Raw genomic sequence first — 18,972 nt, 5'->3', positions numbered from 1 at the left:
CCCCGCTCCCCCCCCTCACCCCTCCCTGCCCATGGATTTAGAACTACCCACTTCCCAACAAGGCAGAGTGCCTCTCTCCCTCCCAACAATAGTGAAAAATGCGGGGTCAGTTATCCCCCCCACTCCCTCTAAAAACTATTTGTGCGGCCCTTGCTATTGTGTGTCCCCTAGTCCTCCTAGTGTGTGATGTAAATCTCACAGCTCGTTTGTGGGTATCTACGTCAGCAACAATTTGAAAATAAGTCTCTTGAGGACCCCCAGGTCTACAACATCATAGGAACTGTCTCACCACTTAAGCGGAGCAAGTAGGTGTGCCGCATATCTTGTAGTCTCAATCTCGAGTGCGGTCATGGTTTCTGCATACAGGCTACTTGCTTTGTGTACTAATAGATCCACCCGCAGGTAGAGTCTCATCGTTTTCTTTTTGCGTTCCTGGTTCAGTTTTTTATTCTCAGCGCTGACCTCCAACTCTACGCCACCCCTCCAACCACTCCCATGTGTCCTCCGGCAATGTGAAGAACTATGTTTTGCCCTCTGATTCCACTCTAAGTTTCGCCGGGAAAAGCATGGCGTACTTTACTTCACGGTCTCGAAGCTCTCTCTTCACCACTTGGAAGCTTCGTCTTTGGGCCTGGACCTTGGCCGTAAAATCCGGAAAGAATGAGATTTCAGCATTGTCCAGCTTAAGCGGTGGGCTAGATCATGCCGTCTGCAGGATAGAGTTCCTGTCTCTATAGTTAAAGACACGGGCTCGGTTTCTTCGGCCTTGCCCCCCCCCCCCCTCTGTCAACCCGGGTTGGATTACTCCCTCGATACGAGGGGCACATGCTACTGCTCTTAATTTCCTCTGCCTTGTGTGTTTGCTGTTTTTCGTTTCCTAAAAATATGAAACTTTTCTTGTTTGTTTATGGACTGCGGCTGCGGCCAACTGCGATGATTAACTCTCCAATGAACCCCTTTTTGTTGCTTCATCGATGTGAGTGTTCAGCTGTGCCTAGGGTTACACTGCATTTTAGCGGCCGGCCTGTTGGTTGTAGGCCCATACTTGTATTTCTCTGAAATTGTAATAAAGGTTTAAAAAAAAAAACAAAAAAAAAGACACGGGCTATCAGTGGCCTCGGAGGGGCTCCTGGTTTTGGTTTACCTCCTGGTACTCGATGTGCTCTCTCAATCGAGAAATAGCTGGACAATTTCTTGGGCTGGAGGTGTTGCACTATTAGATCTTCCACATGGAGGTCAGCAGCTGTCCTCTCGGCCCACTCCGGCACCCCTAGTATACTTATGTTATTTCTCCGGGCTCTCCCTTCATACTCATCTAGTTGTTGTGCCATTCGTGCTTGTTGACTTTGGAGTTCAGCTACTTGGGTTTGGAGCTGAGCCGTGTCATCTTGTAGCGACGACGTAACTATTTTGAGATCTTTCACTTTCTCATCCATTTTTCGGAAGTCCGCTCGCAGAAGGGAGACCTCAGTGGTGACGGAGTCAAGGGAGGACTGTATGCCACCAATGGCTGCCATGACATCCCGCAGGGTAGGCTCAGACGGCAGCCCAGTGTCTCCATTTGATGTGTTTCGTGACCCTCACCTAATTTGGACCAGGCAAATTTGGCGAGTTTGTTTTGCGTGTTTGTTTTCGGGCCCCTACTCGTTGCCTTGTTTGGGCCGCAATGTGTGAGAGAAGGTCTCCGGCTTAGGACAGTCTGGGTAGTCCCCGCCGCCTACCCAGCGTGAATTTGGTATTCGCCGGCGGCCTGTCGGGTTTCCCATAGACCAGCCTACAAGAGATCACTTCGTGTAGACTTCCCTTCTACTCAATTAGGGTCCTTGCTCAACTGAGAGATCTAGAGTGTCAGGTCACCTTGTTGGGAATGAACAGTGGAAGATGAACCAGCAATACGGTCGTGCTGCCTCCACCTAAGCCACCAGAACAGAGTCTTTTATGCCCACTGTCTCTTCTGTGATGCGTAGGGCGACCTCCGTCTACCTCGGGTGCAGGCGGGTGTAGGGTGGTGCAAGAAACACATCAATCGTTCTGGGGTCTCAGCAGGACTCAGAGCGTATGGGGAGGACGGATGGCAGTACAGGTGATCGCCCGTGGTGTAATATTTATATTCTTTGGTCTCATGAGAGACTTGCCAGCATTACTGTTCTTTAGCACCCAGTCCACGCCTGCAACGGTGTTTCTATTGTCCCCTTCGATCGGTACCAAAAGCAAATCACCCCCTCTGCCCCCCGCTGGCACAAGTTAGCGTTTACGCTGGTCCATTATTTACTGCCAAAAATGGGTTCTGCTTGGAAGGGGGTGGGGGGGTGGCTCATGTGTGCCACTATGTCCTGGGGCCTTCGCAGGGTTTTAGTGGCAGTATTTCCGGCATTGGATATGAGGGTCGAAACTGAGACCCCCACTGCGACGATATCCGGCCTCCCTTGTCAGCGGGTAATCCTCCCTTCAGTCGCGCCCCCAGGTCACGTGCAGTGTACACCTCAACATATTTAGTGGGCCCACGGAGCCAGGACCTCGATTTTCAGATTCCCAGAGGCGGTTCCAGCCATCCTATGGCCACTCCCCGGCCCCGATAGTGCGAGCGCCACTGCGATATATGATCAGGATAGCTGGAAGGCACGTCTTGAGTGTAGGGGGGTGGGGGCGTACCCGAACGCTACCTGGCCGCGGCCTGCCCGCAGGTCTCGGACTCCGTAGCCCGATCGGAGCCTATGGCACCGCCATGTTGCCCTCCCGGCTCCGTTTTCCAAACCGTCTCGTGTTTTTCGTGCTGGCGGGATCCCAACTCCTAGTCTTCGATAGCAGTGAGCTCTGGGGTGGACCAGGTTGCAGCAGCTTCGAGTTTGTACGTTTTCTGGCACAGGATTTTTACGGATTCTTTGCGGGGCAGTGGGAGACTCTCTCGCCAGCTGCCATTCTCTTCAGCTGCTAGCCACGCCCCTCTGAAGTTCAGTCTTTGAGTGTGTGAATTCATTTGCTGACTGTGTACAACAAATGCTTAACACTGTCTTCTGACACTGCCTTACTGCTCAACCACACTACCACAGAGTGAGGTGCTATTTAACTTTACCTCTGCCTACCTTTGGGGTTCCACTGGACTCTGTGCACACTCTACCTCCCTTTGGTATAGTATATACAGAGCCAGCTTCCTACACCAATGCAACCTCATACAGTTCAGCCAGTTCTGGTGCTAGAAGCGCTGAAAATGTACTATAATATTCCAATAGTAGGCAGTCCAGCTCTGGAGTTTCATTGCGAGCTAGGACCTTGATTGCCTGAATGACCTACTCTGTGGTGATTTTAGTGTCAAGGGCAAGTTTAGTTGGTGTGGGGATAAGGGGCAAAGTGATGTCCATGAGGAATGTGCAAGAGTGCTCCTCAGAAGAGTCAGACGGGGCGTGGTGCAGTATAGAGTAGCATGTGTGAAATAATTGCAGTATTTCTTCTTGGGTATAAATGGGGGTACAGACGGGTGTAAGCAGCTCTGTAATGGGGGCGGTTACGTTCTCTCGCCGTGTTAGCCAGGCTAAAAGACGGTCTGATTTGTCCCCTTCCATGTGTACTTTAGCCACATGGGCTGTAAAAATGAAGCGAAGGAGGCCTTCTAGGAGCAATGTATATGCCGTTTTCGTAACTGCAAGTTGTGGGATCTTCGCAGGGACATGATCTGCCACCTTGCTCAATACAGTGAGATGTTTCTCGGCGTCCGTTATTTCCTTGTCTAATGCTTTAGGAACGCATACCACTTGTTGTATACAGAGGGCCCTTGCCACTACTTTAAAAGCATCTCACTCCACCATTCTCGTGGAAGCCGTGCCAGGATTCTGTAAAGTAGTGCCAGATGTGGGTGCCCTGCTCTTCTTGGACGATTGGGTCATCCAGGCAGTCATGCTGGAGTAGCCAGGTAGGAATCAGTGGTCTACGGGCTGCCCATTGAAGGTCCAGGATGTGGGCATCATGTTTCAGAAATCACACAGCCTAGGTAATCTGAGTCACATACAAGAGGGGACCGAGGAGAGGAAGCGATAAAGGCGCACGTGGAGGATGTGCGGAACTGGATAGAATGAATAGATTTACTAGTGGGATTGCAAGAACACCAGGCGTCATCTAAAGACTATCATTGGAACCAGCTACTTAGGTGTGTTGCTTGTGCACAAGTTGGAGAGCAGGATTACATACCAACCTTCTGCATCTAAGGAGGTGCCTAATACTTCATAGGGGGTGCCAGGTCTGATCAAGTGCCACAGGCATAAGCAGAGTAGGTAATTGCGTAGAACAGGGAGGGCCTACCTTAACGACAGTACGCACGAACAGGTTTGACAATAAAAACTTAAAAGTGGCGTGGCTGTGGACTGAGTGTGAAACAAAGTTTCATATGCCGTGATGTAGAGAGTGTAGGTGCCAATGGGTCCCGCAGACACCACTGGGAAAGTAGGTCAGTGAAAGTAATTTGGGTCTGAGCGCGGCGTGGTAGGAGGCCCGTGGGGACCTGCAGGGGGATGTGCCGTATCCAGGGGAGGGGATTGAGGCAGGGCGCTGAACTGAATTATAACGACTGCGACACTGGCATGTTGGGTGTTGGCAGAGTGTTCAAACAAAATGAAAAAACACACTGTTATAGCATAATTATATGAGGGTATCTGCTGAATGTGGTGTCACTTTCCAGCGGGTCAAGGAACTCTGCTGGGAGTAATCTGAGAGGAGTGTGACATCAGTTGTAAAAAACGTGGGAGTCTTTCTCCTCATCTGTTGTAGTGATGTTAGTTCCTATGTCAGCTGCTGCCTGCAAGGCCCGTCATCTGTTTTCTATCTGTTCCAGATTTGGGGATGTTGCTGGGGCCAGCTGCAGAGCAACCCCAGTGAGAGGTCTTTTACGCCTCCTCCAGCGAGGCCTGGGTAGGGACTGGGAAGATCTGTGGAAGCCTGTCTTTACAATCCCTTATTATTGGTCCCCCCAGTTCCAGGATTCCTTTGGGTCAGTAAAGAAAAGCGTAGCGTCATAGGCAATGGCTTTTAGACAAGCTGGGAGGGGGAGCGAGTACTGGACTCCAGAAAGGAGGTCAGCAGCTGCTGGGCTGCTCTGGTGTGGTCAGGAAACAGCATGATCACTTTATCCTCCACACAGAGTGGGCTTCCTCAAGGAGAATCCCTGAGAAAGTCACCCCAGTCTTTAAGTTGGAGGAATTTCACCAGGAGATCTCGGAGGAGGGCGTTGGACGGGCACACGGTGGGCCCGTTCCTGTGTGAAAAAGGGTGTGAGTTCCGAAGCAGGCGTGAAGGATTTAAACCAAGTTTCAAGGTATTGTATGGGGTCATGGCCCTCAGCCCCCTCCACTAGGCTCAGCATGCGCTTGTTACTTCTGCATGATCTGCCTTCAATGTCGTCCGCGTGGTCTTCTAGCAGACAGACCCATTCTTGTATGTCTCTGATGGGTCACTGGTTTTCCATTGTGACTGGATGCAAGTTGGCCAGTTGCTTATCCCCATCAGACACCTTTGCAGAGAGTTTGCGATGGTGATCATGGAAAGAACTGAGATCTGCGTCTATGGCACTTAGGCGTGTCTCCATTGAAACACAGGAGTGTTCTATGGTGGCCAGTATCAGATCAAGTTTAACCAATGTAGGTGACATCTGGGTGGAGCCTCCCAGTGGCGTGTCAGGAACAGAACTGGGCAGAGGTGCAGCCTTTAAGGCTGGGGCCAGGGTGATCGTACGGCATCTGCCCATGTTGTGACGCGTCAATAAGATTTGCCTCAGAGGAATGTAGACTAAAACAGAGCTGGAACTGCCCGGTGAGCATGAGAGATGACAGTCAGAGTGCGTTGTTGTCGCTTCAGAGATGGAGCCAGCCGGTATAGGAGGGGGTGTCGGGGTTGCAGGTCCGGAATCCGCAACCCAGGTGAGCGTGAGTGCCAGAATTGCCTTAGGGGCGTCCCATGCAGGACAGCAGCAGACTACTGCAGGCGTTTAGACCCTTGACCGCAGACAGTCCCCCCTTGAGCGCTCAGATGTGAGCGCCAATGCGAGGGGAGATAGAATTCACTGTAAGAGAAGCAAGCAGGCCAAGGGAGCAGGTAGTGTCAGAGTTGAGCGGATAGTGGTCAGACGTTTGAGCCTGCGAGGTCGCCGCAGACTACCTGGTTGTCCTGGGCCTCACAGGAAAAACGGCAAGGTCGTGTCACTGGAAGAGGGCCTAGGTTTCACAGTGTGTCTCTGATGAAGAGCAGCCAGTTCCCTCAGAGATGGAAGAGCCAGCCACCATGGTGGGAGGATACCGGAGGCCGCCGGTCAGCAACCCGCAGCCCACGCAACTCTGCCCCGGAGGAAGGCCACCACCGCAGGTCCACTCGTACGGTCCGCAGAGGTGGCAGCGGGCCCCCTGCGAATCCGGCTCGGGTGAGGCAGCACCCAGCAACATTTATCCCCCAAGATTCATCAGATGGGGCTTCAGGCCAGGATGATGTCGATGAGTGGGCAGGTGACCGGAGCTTCAGGAATCTACATCTGCCATCTTGGCTGGCCTGCCCAGATGGCATCTCAAATGACATTACTGATGACATAATCCACAGAACCACTCACACACAGCCACTCATGCCCCTATACAACCTCGCATACACCCACTCACATACCCATTCACAGACCCATAAGTACTCACACAACCACTCACTCATCCATAGAGCCACTCGCACAACCACTCACTCATCCATAGAGCCACTCACACATCCACCTACTCACTCACCCAATACAGCTACTCCCAGAACCAGTCACTCACCCACACAGCTACTAAAACAGCCACATACTCACCCATACAGCTACTCACACACCCAATCACTCACCCATACAACCTCTCAAAACAGCCACTGACTCACCCATACAACCACTCACACAGCCACTCTCACCCCTATACAACCTTGCATACACCCACTCACACAACCGTCCACATACCCATTCAGACCCATAAAAGTACTCACACAATCACTCACTCATCCACAGAGCCACTCACAAACCCACTTACTCACTCAGACAACTACTCACTCGTCCATACAGCCACTTACACACCTAGTCACTCACTCACTCATACAGCCATTCAGACACTCACTTGCTCACCCATACAGTCACTCATACATCCACTCACCCACCCATACAACCACTGACACACTCACTCACTCACCAAAACAGCCACTCACCGACACAGCTACTCTCACACCCACTTATTCACCCATACACCTACCCACTCACATAGTCAGACAGCCACTCACATAATGTATGTTAAAAATGGAATCACTCATTATTTGTACAAAAAGCATAGTAATTGAACTTTTGTGGTACCTTAGTCTATATGTTTAACATTCAGAAACTTTTAGAAAACACTCACAATCATTGGATGATGTCATCAGTGATGTCACAGAACATGTTCTGAGTGATGTAATATATGAGATCATAAGCAGTGCATTGCAGGGGCTTGAGTTATAGTTAGATCAGGTAACTAGAACTGCAAAATTTCAATGGATCTGGATGAGTGAAATCTGAGTCGAACTATAACGTCCCTGTAACCTTTGTGTTTTTTCTTACTATAGGAAGCCTCCAAGGTATTGCAGTAGCATGGTTTGAAAGCTTGCATGGGGGGGGGTACTGTGGGAGTAATGAGGTACCTAAAAAAAAAATAGGAAAAAAAAAAAAAAAAAAAGAAAACGCAGGTTGGTCATAAGCAGTGCATGACAAGGATATAAGCCGTAGTTAGCTCAGTAAATTATAACTGATACATTTCAGGGCTTTATTGGGGTTTTTAAAGCAAGCGGTTTTTATTTCATTTCAACACCTAACTATAATGCTGCTTTAACCCTGGTTTTAAAACTCAATCTCAATATCTCTCAATCTCAATATCTCTCAATCTCAATATCTCTCTCTCTCTCTCAATATCTCTCAATATCTCTCTCTCTCTCTCAATATCTCTCTCTCTCTCTCTCAATATCTCTCTCTCTCTCAATATCTCTCTCTCTCTCAATATCTCTCTCTCCCTCTCCCTCTCCCCAATTTCAAACCCTTTCTGTTGGACCTGTCAGCCCTAGGGTGGTCTCCCCGTCTATTTTTGATCGTGCCTCATTTTTTCCACCCCCATTTTTATGTTGGACTAGGTCTTCGGGCGCCTTTTCATTGCCAATCAGTGTTAAGGTGCAGGTGCTCCCTTCTCCCAAGATGGCTGCCACAGACCCCTGCTACTGCAGAGCGGTCTTTCATAGTAGCACCCTAGCTGCCAGGAGCTGGCTGGAACCCCACAACAATGTTGCGACTCCAGCCCGCCTTTTTGTCCCATAGGTAGAGTGGGGAAGCTCCTGGAATGTGCTGGAACCTTCTAGAAGGGAGGTGTGGTTTTTCTTTTGCCGCCTTGGCTAGAGGTCACCTGACCTAGGGCTACAAGAGAGGGAGGGAAACTTTTGTGGTGAGTTGGCCATTGGGGTGAAGCAGAGCTGGAAGAATCCACCAGGAGTGTAGGCGGTAGGGACTAGCCAGGGACTTATGCCTCTGAGAGTGATAGGATCTAGGTGCTGCTTCTTAAGTGAGTGAGGGACCCTGTGAAACCCACTGATCTTGCCCAGCAGTAGGAGGACCCAGAGACTCTCTGCCCAGCCTGACTAGGAAGGATCTAGTCGCCCTCTCCATTCCTAACACCCTGTAACAGAACCCCTTAAGGGCACCAGATACATCTGCGCCAATAAGACTTCATCTAACAGCTGAGAACCAAGACTGAATACTGAGACTGCGTGTCCAGACTGAACTCTCAAACCTATTCACCAAGCACTGAGACTGTGTGTCCAGACTGAACTCTAAAACCTATCCACCAAGCACTGAGACTGCGTGTCCAGACTGACCCCTGAACCCTGATGCAAAGCTGACTGCAGAACCACCGGGGATCGACCAGGTATTAGCGCTGTGACCCCTGCGCTCCCTGCCCTGGTCTGGGACCCCCGGCAGCGTGCTCTGCTGAGCACAGAACCCCATCCTTAATTTGAGCCCCCCCCCCGGTGACGACGAAGCCAGCGCGCTCACCGCCGTGGCCTGGAGAAGTGCCCTGCCATGTCACGAGGCCCGCGGAGAAGCCCGGGGCCCGTCGCTGCCGTCGCATCTGCGGGAGGAGGTGTGCGAGGCCGGGGCCGAGTTCCCCCATCATCGTGGGAGCGGACGCCTGCTGACGCCGAGATCGAGGTAAGCCCGGAGGCTGAGATCGCCCCCGGTGCGCCCCCTGCGGGTTGGGAGCCACACCGCACCCTTAGCCGGGTTTCCTCTCCGTGGGATTTCCCCCACTGACTTCGCGACGGAAGAGACCCCGCCGAGGGATCCTTTCCGTGTGCCCCCTTGAGCGGTACTGAAGCGCGGTGCCCGACGAACTGCACCGGAGCCCAGAGACTTGCTCCTCAAGTCCCGTGGCACTCCCCGCTGGAAGCTCCGCTCCAGAGTACTGAGAGTTCTTGATTACGAGTGGCGCTTTGTGTTATATGCTCCACTCCAAAGTACTGAGAGTCCTTGATTACGAGTGGCGCTTTGGGTTATATGCTCCGCTCCAAAGTACTGAGAGGCATTGAGTACGAGTGGCGCCTTGTGTTATACGCTCCGCTCCAAAGTACTGAGAGTCATTGATTACGAGTGGCACTTTGTTTTTACATGCCCTGCTTTAAAGTCTTACGTGCGATTGATTCCGAATAGCGCTCTGTGATTCATATGCCATGTTGAAGTGTTACGTGCTATTGATTCCGAGTAGCGTGCTATTATTCATGTGCCATATTGAAGTGTTGAACGCTATTGATTACGAGTAGCGCTCTGTTATTTATATTCCCTATTACAGTGCTATGTGCCAGAGATTACGAGTAGTTCTCCATGCTAGGTGCCCCGTTCTGAGGTCGTCACCGGTTAGCGCACCCAACGCGCGTGTACAGCTACGTGAGTGGTAGTTGTGCCCCAGGCAGTACTGTTATTTCATGAATTGCATATGTGGTATGAACAGCCTTTATAGCTCCTGACTGATATGTACATCGCTAGCTATTGTCTTATCAGCTTATGACATGTACTGCTACCTCATGAACTGCATCTAACGTGATCTACTTGGATAAACTTGAGTATTTACATAACTCCTACAGTGTGGCGTCACTTATTGTGTGTGTTCCTCGTCGCATGTGAGGTGCGTGTTGTATGGTTGCTTTACACACAGTCCTCTGGTGGCCCGACCGCTCGTGTCACGTTACCGCCCCATAGGGCCTGGAGACCCCAGGTCCTACACTTTCTCTAATATTTTTGAACATTCAAAGTGTTGACAAAATAAGATTTTTTTTATTACTTACTCTGCAAATGTACCTGTTGTTATGGCAAGCACAATAATAGGTCTAGCAGTAGGGTTTCCTGTTCTAAATGGTTTACCTGATGAGCTGGGAAAAAGCCAAGGTAATTCCAAAAACAAACCTTCCTGAGTCACTTATGTGAAAGCTGAACACTACTTCTTGCTCAGAGTCAAGAGTGGGTAGATCACCTGAATTTCATCACACTTGATGAGTTTCTCCACTTCCTCCTGATGCAGGAGGATGAACTCTTCGTGCTGCACGACCTCAGGAAAATGCTTCTGGCTGAACACCTCGGCGGCCTGCATCAGATCTACACAGTTGTGGGTCTCTGCAAAATCACGAATCCCCAAACAGTTTGACGGATCTAGCTGGCTTTCCAGAAATTCACAGCAAGCTCGTTTCACACCTATTGAAAAACAGCAGAAAAAAATATATCAGTAGGTTAAAAAGAGGGGCAACTACTGCAGCACTCAACCAAAATATGAAAACCATAGTGATCCACAATGCATTCAGATGCAACCATCCCTCCGCAAAACACCCATTTTTTATTATGTTGAAATGTGCAGAATTTTTTAACAACGTCTGTTATTGTCTGTTTTAGAATTAGTTCTTTACTGGGAAGGGAGTAGATTCAAGGAACTACACAAACTAAAAAGGGTTGAGGCCTGGGATCTTCTGGGCATCTCCACAATAGGAGACATCATAGACAAGGGGGAACTCAAAACATGGACGATGCTTAGCCAGGAATACAACCTGCACAAATCCCAATTTATCAAGTATGCACAAATACGCCAAGCATGGCAGGCAGAGGGTATCCAATGCAAGCGTCTCCCGGATTACGCCCCACTTGAGGGAAGGCTATTACAGGAAGAACTGGTAGGTAAGGCAGTCTCCTACACATACAAAACCATTTGCAATAACATGCCAGACGGACTGGGAGGGCTGCGGGCTAGATGGGAGAAAGTTGTTGGGCCATTCGAAGACACTGATTAGGAGGCGGCATTGATGTATCCCAGAGAGGTAGCTATTAAGGAAAGGCTACGCCTCATACAGTATAAGGTATTACATAGAATTTACTATGATAAAGACAAACTACACAAAATGGGAAGGGCAGAGTCACCATACTGCCCTACCTGCAAAACTGTTATAAGTGAATTCTTCCATACAATATGGATATGTCCCAAGTTGCAGGCATACTGGGCGAAGATAATCGTGCCTTTAGGGACAGTACTAGGCATGACACTGCCGGTCGAACCAAGATTCGTTGTGCTGGGAATCCCAAGTCAGGTGGACATTACTAGGGCCCAACTAAACTTCCTCTCTCTAGGACTGGGGGTGGCCAAGAGGGATGTTGCTAGACGATGGGGAGTGGCAGAGAGCCCCACAGTCCAGGAATGGATGAGAGGAGTGGACCTGTACATGGCCTCTGAACACATCACGTACCTTAGTAGGGGATGCCCCAGGAAATTTAGCAAAATTTGGGGTCCATGGCGACGACACTCTGGGCTTGATATAGGGGATGATACATGACAACTCACACAAGTGACTCAGGAGACTACTACGATTAGCTATGAGGAGGGACCAACACAGAGGGGATACCTGGTTGTTCATTACTTTTAGACCCAAAGGGGGAAGTGCAGTTGTTATGAAATAGAAATTGTATTGAAATAAACCATCAAGAAATAAAATGAATGGGGTTGGGGGGGGGGGGGGAGGAGGATGCGGACCATGGCAAAGTTTTGATGCGGCCAACAATTGTAGTACTGTTTAGTGTGTGTACTCAGTAACTAAAAAGAAAAATACATGTATTTAAAAAAAAAAAAAAAAAAAAAATTAGTTTTTTACATCTTGTGCAGCTGTAGGCATTTATTTTTTCCCCATGGACCATATTACCCACGTGCTCAACAATCTATTTTTGGTAGTCACAGTATGTGCACTAATATTCAGCATGCTAAGCCTATTTGAACCATCAGATTAATTTATTGCAGTTTCCTCCTCATGAAGCAGGGAGGTCTACTACAGGCTACCACAAAATGTCATTTTCAACAGGATTCTATTTTTGAAACTGGCTCCATTACAAAAAACACAAGGTGAATTCAAACCCAAGACCAGTGTAATATCTTGCAGAGGAAAGAGAACCATGCATTGCCAGCAGCCACCCTTCAGTACGACTAGCCATGCTGTGCTACTCACATTTAAGAGCCTTGCCATCCCTTCCATAAGGTCTTGGAAAAGACAATCTGGCATTAAACACCCCCCCCCCCTCTGAGGCCCAGATCTCTGTACTGGGGTGAATGTATGACATTGTTCTGCATTCTGTCCATCAATTGTTGTTTTTGCATTTGTCACCCCGAGTGGGACGGGTATGCTCAGACGTGAGTCCCGTGCTCTCCATGCCACTGGAATCAAGCTATCCGGGCTGAAGAGGGGTGAAACCCCGAAACCGGTCCTAGGATGCTTGTTTCCAGTCCAGGGAGGACCTGGCTTGGCAGTTCGGGCTGGACTGTTACCATGAGGCACAGGATCAAGACTGATTTGCATATGGCTGGGTTCAAACTGGAATGGCATGGTGAGCAAAATAAACGATGGATTTCGGCCCAGATCTCTGTACTGGGGTGAATGTATGACATTGTTCTGCATTCTGTCCATCAATTGTTGTTTTTGCACTCACATTTAAGAGCAATGCCATCCCTTCCATAAGGTCATGGAAAAGACAATCTGGCATTAACCACCCTCTAATGCTGTGTGCTTATACGATGTAGCCACATGACAGCCCCACTATTCTGTACAACAGCCACTAGGCTGCAGTAACTGAAATGCTTACAATGATGCTATCAAAACCACTCTTCAGCAGTAACATCAATCCAAATCATATAGTAAAACCAGCATCAAGAATTAACCGTTTCAGTTCCACTCTTTCAGGATTATTGCAACGTTCCTGTGGCAATACCTTTCTCAATTGCAGTCATACTACGACAGCCATTCAGAGGAGTAAACCCAACACTTCCAATCATGCTTTTTGACGTATACTTACCTTTTAGCTGAAGCAAACATGCAGCTGGCAGTAACTCCTGCACGTTTTCTACTGTTACATGCACAGTCTCAGTGTAGACAAAGTCCAGGAGAATTTCCATGGTGGCAGCGGTGAGGCCCTGTATATCCACAAACGGTTTTCCCTTTTCTGAAAGCTAGAAAAATACATTGAAATTAGGCACATTAGGCAAGGGCAGACTTTCCTCGGTGGTACAGGATGCCAGCATCACAGAAAACAGAAAAATTGAAGCTATTTCAGAGAAAATGCAAATTTTACTACCGAAAGTACCGTATGGTTGGGTCTTAAACTGCCCTCCTTCACAATTTATCATGAAATGGTTACTTACCTGTAGGATTAGTTTTGCTGCTAGGGTTGACCTCTTTTGACAGGTTCCTCACTGCTTCCAGCCTCTCGAGGTTGAGTACGCTTTCTTCAGGTCTCACCTCTTACCTTGCACCAACTCAGTTTCCACTGGGTGTTTTCATCCTCATTGCTGGACAGACCAAGAAAGAAACCTGCTTCTGCCGTGACGTCATCATTACATAGCGTGGCCACCTCTGTTTCTCCCTAACTTTCAGTGCTTTTTCTGGGACTTGGCACTTGTGATCGCACCTTGAAAAAAATCCAAAGGGAGTGTTCTCCACCTCCATCGAAGGTCCAGAATACCTGGCTGCACATTCTACGACTGTGAGGTCATCTATCCGGTTGTGGTTTGCAAGCAAAGAGTGGTCACACCAGCATTTATCTCCAAATCTTTGGTATCTTTTGGTGTTCTGCTAATTTTTTTCAAACTTTACTTCGACGATCCATCGATCAAACTCTCTAATCCTCCATTTTGTCTCCAGACCCAATAGCGGAAAACTGAATCCGAAGACACCAACCACACATAGGGGCTTTCATATGTGATACCTATTGCATTAGCAGAGAGAGAGTGAGGTAGTGAGATAGAGATAGAGAGTGTGAGGTATTGAAATAGAGAGTGAGGTAGTGTGAGAGTGAGGTAGTGAAAGAGAGAGGTAGTGAGGGAGAGGGATGTTGTGAGGTAGTGATATATAAGCATAGAGTGATGTTGTGATGTAGTGAGATAGAGAGAGAGGTAGTGAAAGAGAGAGTGAAAGTGAGTTAGTGAGATAGAAAGAGTGAGGTAGTGAGATAGAGAGTGATTGAGGTAGTGAGTGAGAGAGAGTGAAGTTGTGAGGTTGTGAGCTAGAGAGTGAGGTAGTGATGTTTTGAGAGAGAGAAGTTGTGAGATAGTGAGGTAGTGAGATAGAGTGGAGTAGTGAGGTAGAGAGAGTTATGGAAAACACAAATTATCTAAAGTGAAGATAAATATAAACGGGACCTGCAGCGTGGACTTAGATGGCCATAAGGATTTTTAACGTAGTTGTTGACGACTTAATCAGTATTGTAGAGCACGTCATCTGAGTTCACGTATCTGCATGTATAGCGCCAAAGAACATTCTTGAAGTGTTCGCAGAGAACAGCGCTTCTTCGTTCAAGACCTCTTCAGTTTAAAGTTATTTATGTGGCAGCCGGGAACAGAGGGCCACAGTTCCACAAGCTCTCAACGAAAAGCGCGCACACGACACAAACGACTTCAAGATAACAAATACAATACATTGTGCGGGATTACCATAGCTCCTATGACCAGAGACTGCAACTCCTAAGCGCTGTACAGACAAGAGCAATAAAGTGTCATGCTCAGTGAATGATAGAAATGCCATAACCTCAAAAGGTATAAATAAAAACTATACCCAACTGAAACCTACTGTGCGTATACTTGTGAACGCCCGATGTAAGGAGATAGAGAGGGGATAGTAAGAAAGATAAGTAATGGGCTTGTACCCTGTTTTAACGAGAGTGATTGCCCTGAACTGTCTCTTATAAGTGTAGCATGGACTCTGCTTTAAACTGCATTATTCATCACTGGAATGTAAACACAGGGCCTTCTATAAAGGTTGTCATATAAAGATGTGATAATATTATGTATTTCGGATGTGGTGATCTATACCTTGATGTAAAGTCCAATGCATGAGGACATCTCGATGGTGAATAGTTCACGCATAAAATAGAGGTGGATGTAGTAATAATTTGTGGTAAGGTCAGGTCAATAATGAAGGATACTGCAATAGAAAAGAAACTGCTTAATGTTTGAGAGATGGCTACATGATGGGTCTATAACGAGTAATGGAACAGAATTAACCATTTGTTCTAAAGGATGTAAGAAAAAGATTAAAGGCCCCTAATACTTACATCGTATATTTTTATTTATGTCTGTGTAGATAAAATCGACATACAGGTGTCTGTTGATAAAAAGAAGGAGCCAGAAAATTGGTTTTCTTAGAGATCTGCACTACTGGGCACAAAAATGCACTGTATTCTTTACTCATCTTCCTGCCATCACACACCTTGGCTAATGACCCAAGACAACAGCACCAATCGGCTTGCTTACATAGAACACTAACATGCTTCCTATGCAGGCCAAACTTGAATTTAACAGTCTCACAACAGAGAAATAGTCTGTAGTGTAGCGGGGTACCCGTTTACAGAATTACTTCAGCACCTCGCCAGGAGTTGGAAAGGTTATATAAAGCGACTACAACACAATAAATGAACCTAAAAAAGGTGCTAGAAAGTCATTACACAGTATACTAGAAGGCAGCTTTGGCAAAGCAACAGTCTAGAATGCTACTTGGCCCTTGCTGAGACTTTAGGTCTGAAGCATAACGGATTACGATACAAACAGCAGCATGTAAAATGGGGTTACACGTGAGAAATGGCGCCATTTATAAATATGAAAAATGGTTGCATCCTTTGTTAGCTCACAACTGTTGGGTCTTGAATACGTAAATGAAGTGGACTGTTCAGTATTAGAAGTATGAGCCTGTCAGAGCTATGGTGGCAGAGGTAGGTAGAGGCTGTGCAAGTTTGCCCCACCTAAATGTAAAATAGGAAACGGAGGGTGGGGTGTAATCCGTCAGCATGACATTGCCTAGATGGACAGCATCCTTATAACTCACGAAGGTGGATTCCAGTTGCCACCGATGGTTGCAGGGGAGGGAGGTCTTCATCAGTATACAGGGCAGATTAAAGGAGGTGGGGATTTGAAGTCATTGAAGGAAACAGGCCATGGGTGCAATGGGGGAATGACAGCAGCAGCCTCTGGGTACCGGTTGTGATTCTAGGGAAAAGCTCCTTAGAGCAAATAGTAGAGTGGTTATTGAAGGCAGCAACACTAGGTGCAAAAAAAAAAATGGGGCAGGGGAATTGAATGGGGTGACCCTGGTGCAGAAAAAGGGGAGTGGGGCAACATTGGGGGAGGAGAATTTAAGGCAGCCACCCTGGAAGCGAGGGATGGGCGTTGATGGCAGTAGTCTCTGGTTGCAGGGGAGTGGGTGAACTGAAGGCTTCAGCTCGTGGGCGCAGGGCGGGTACTGAAAGAAGCAACTGGGGGGGGTGGGGGGGATGAAAGGCAGCAGCCCCAGGGTGCAGCTGTAAGAGGAAAACAGCAGCCCCTGAGCGTAGGTGGGAGGAAGTAGTAAGACAGCAACAACCTTTGTGCAAGGGGGAGGAAGAAGAAAGGCAGTAACCATCTTGGTGCAAGGGAGAGGAAGAAGAAAGGCAGTAACCACCTTGGTTGCAAGGGAAAGGAAAAAGAAAGGCAGTAACCACCTTGGTTGCAAGGGAAAGGAAAAAGAAAGGCAGTAACCACCTTGGTTGCAAGGGAAAGGAAAAAGAAAGGCAGCCGCCGCATTGGTGCAAGGAGGCGTGTGGAAGGCAGTCCCCCCTAGGTGCAAGGGTATAGCTGGAAAGCAGCCGCTCCTTGACATACAAGGGGGTATTCAAACCAGCTGTCACTGAACGCAAAGAGAGAGACGAAACAAGGTCGCAGTCTGTGGGCGCAAGGGAGGAAGGTATAATGGGGGTGTGGAAGGCAGCAGCCTCCTGGGTCATGACTGGAGGATGGAAGGCAGAAATCTCTGGGTGCAGGAGAGAGGCTGAAAGACTGCAGCCCTAAGGAAGCATGAGGGCGGAGGGGGGGGACGTCCAACCTAGACCGACCGACCGCCCCATCCCCTCCCCCCTTCCCTGGGACGCAGACAGGGAGAGAAAGCAGCAGAACCCTGGGAGCAGAGAGAGTACAGCAACTGTGTGTTTAGTACAGCGGGCAGGTTCATGAGACAGTGGTAGGAACAGGTAGGACCCTAGATGGTGGGATGTTTGGTAGAGCAGAGAAAGATTTATCAGGATGAATAAGTCTTATTTATTCTCATTTTCCCTTCGTGGTGCCTTTTCTTATGGCCTCGTGACACTGACAGTAAAGATGCATCTTACAGTGAACTAACTGCCATGAGGAGGCGGCGTGCCCCGTCTGTGGTGGGCACGAGGGTCGTACCTTGCACACACCTCCTTACCTGCGGAAATCGAAGCCCATGGCACCCCCTCTCTCTTGCCGGGTCTACTCCGCCTCTACCCGGATTCCCCTCTTCAAGCCCGCCGGCTACACACAGACTGCCGGATGTGACATCACGTAGAGACGCTCGGCTGCCAGCCATTGGCCGGCAGTGATGCGGCCAGGGTGATAAATTCCGGCACTGATTTAAAGAGACTGCGGGAGGTCCACGTGGGAGCAGCCCATAAGGTACTGACAGAAATGGGCGTGTCTATGAACAGGGGAGTTGAGGACTTGTGTTTACCTCTGTACAATTACACTCGGAGTTTACATTTAAACAACTTGTACCCTCGAGTGCATTGGTCGAAAAATAAACGATCGCTTTTATTTTAGATCTCCAATTACCGCATTTTCACACACGAGTATTCATCGAGTCCTGCTTTTATATTTCCATTGCCTTCTGATACTTGAATGGGCTGCGTTATAAATACAGGGCTACGAGTGAAGGAACATACAGGAACAAGGCAGAGCAAAAGGCAAGCAAACCACTGCCTTTCTCCTCGGCAAAGCAGAAATGCCTCGGAGAAACGCAGTGGCATTTTCAGATTCGGGGGCGTGTTTCTTTTTCTCTCCTCTTGCCATTGGCTGGAGGAGAGAAAAACACGCCTGAGAAAGGGCGTGGCTAAAAAGTGGAAAGAACAGCACTAACACGCCCCCGAATCTGAAAAAGACGGAGCCTATTTGGAGGGACGGCTCTCTCCTCCAACGGCTGGCCTCTGTTTAGGAAGCCAGCCAATGGAGGAAAGCAAAAAGAGAGGCGGGCTAAATAGCCACTCTAAGAATCATTAAATCTCCGACTTCCGGTTCTGCCTTCGACAGACCGGACGGTCCTCGACCTAAAAAGCACAAAAAAAAAAAAAAAGACATGGGCGCGAATTCTGTAACCAGCAAGTAGATGGCGAAATAAATGCACAGCATGTGAATTCAGAAGAGATTTATGCTGCAGAAAAAACAGCATCAAGTTATTTATTAACAGATACAGATAATTTGCCATACCTTCTCATGTTAACTCTAAAGGAACTTGCCAGTCCAGCCAAACGTGTCAACCACAGTCTTTCCACTTCATCTACTCAACCTCAAACTAAACAGATATTTACACCTAAGTTACAAATATGTAAACGGATGATAAGTCGTAGTTATGACAGGAAGA

General features: G+C 48.4%; 1 protein-coding gene across 1 annotated transcript in view; it reads right to left on the bottom strand.

The window, feature by feature from the left end:
• KLHL12 (kelch like family member 12) overlaps positions 1-18,972 on the bottom strand; it is a 594,063-nt gene that overhangs the window by 479,922 nt on the left and 95,169 nt on the right. The window contains exons 3-4 of the mRNA XM_085600332.1: positions 13,370-13,523; positions 10,524-10,741 (exon numbers count right to left, since the gene is read on the bottom strand). Of these exons, the coding sequence (XP_085456458.1) occupies positions 10,524-10,741; positions 13,370-13,523 (372 nt within the window). The remainder of the gene's footprint in view (positions 1-10,523; positions 10,742-13,369; positions 13,524-18,972) is intronic.

The sequence above is a fragment of the Triturus cristatus genome, chromosome 1_2 (genome assembly GCF_964204655.1).
Source record: "Triturus cristatus chromosome 1_2, aTriCri1.1, whole genome shotgun sequence".
Taxonomy (NCBI): domain Eukaryota; kingdom Metazoa; phylum Chordata; class Amphibia; order Caudata; family Salamandridae; genus Triturus; species Triturus cristatus.
The sequence above is the reverse complement of the archived record's forward strand: the minus strand, read 5'-3'. Positions and strand labels throughout refer to the sequence as shown.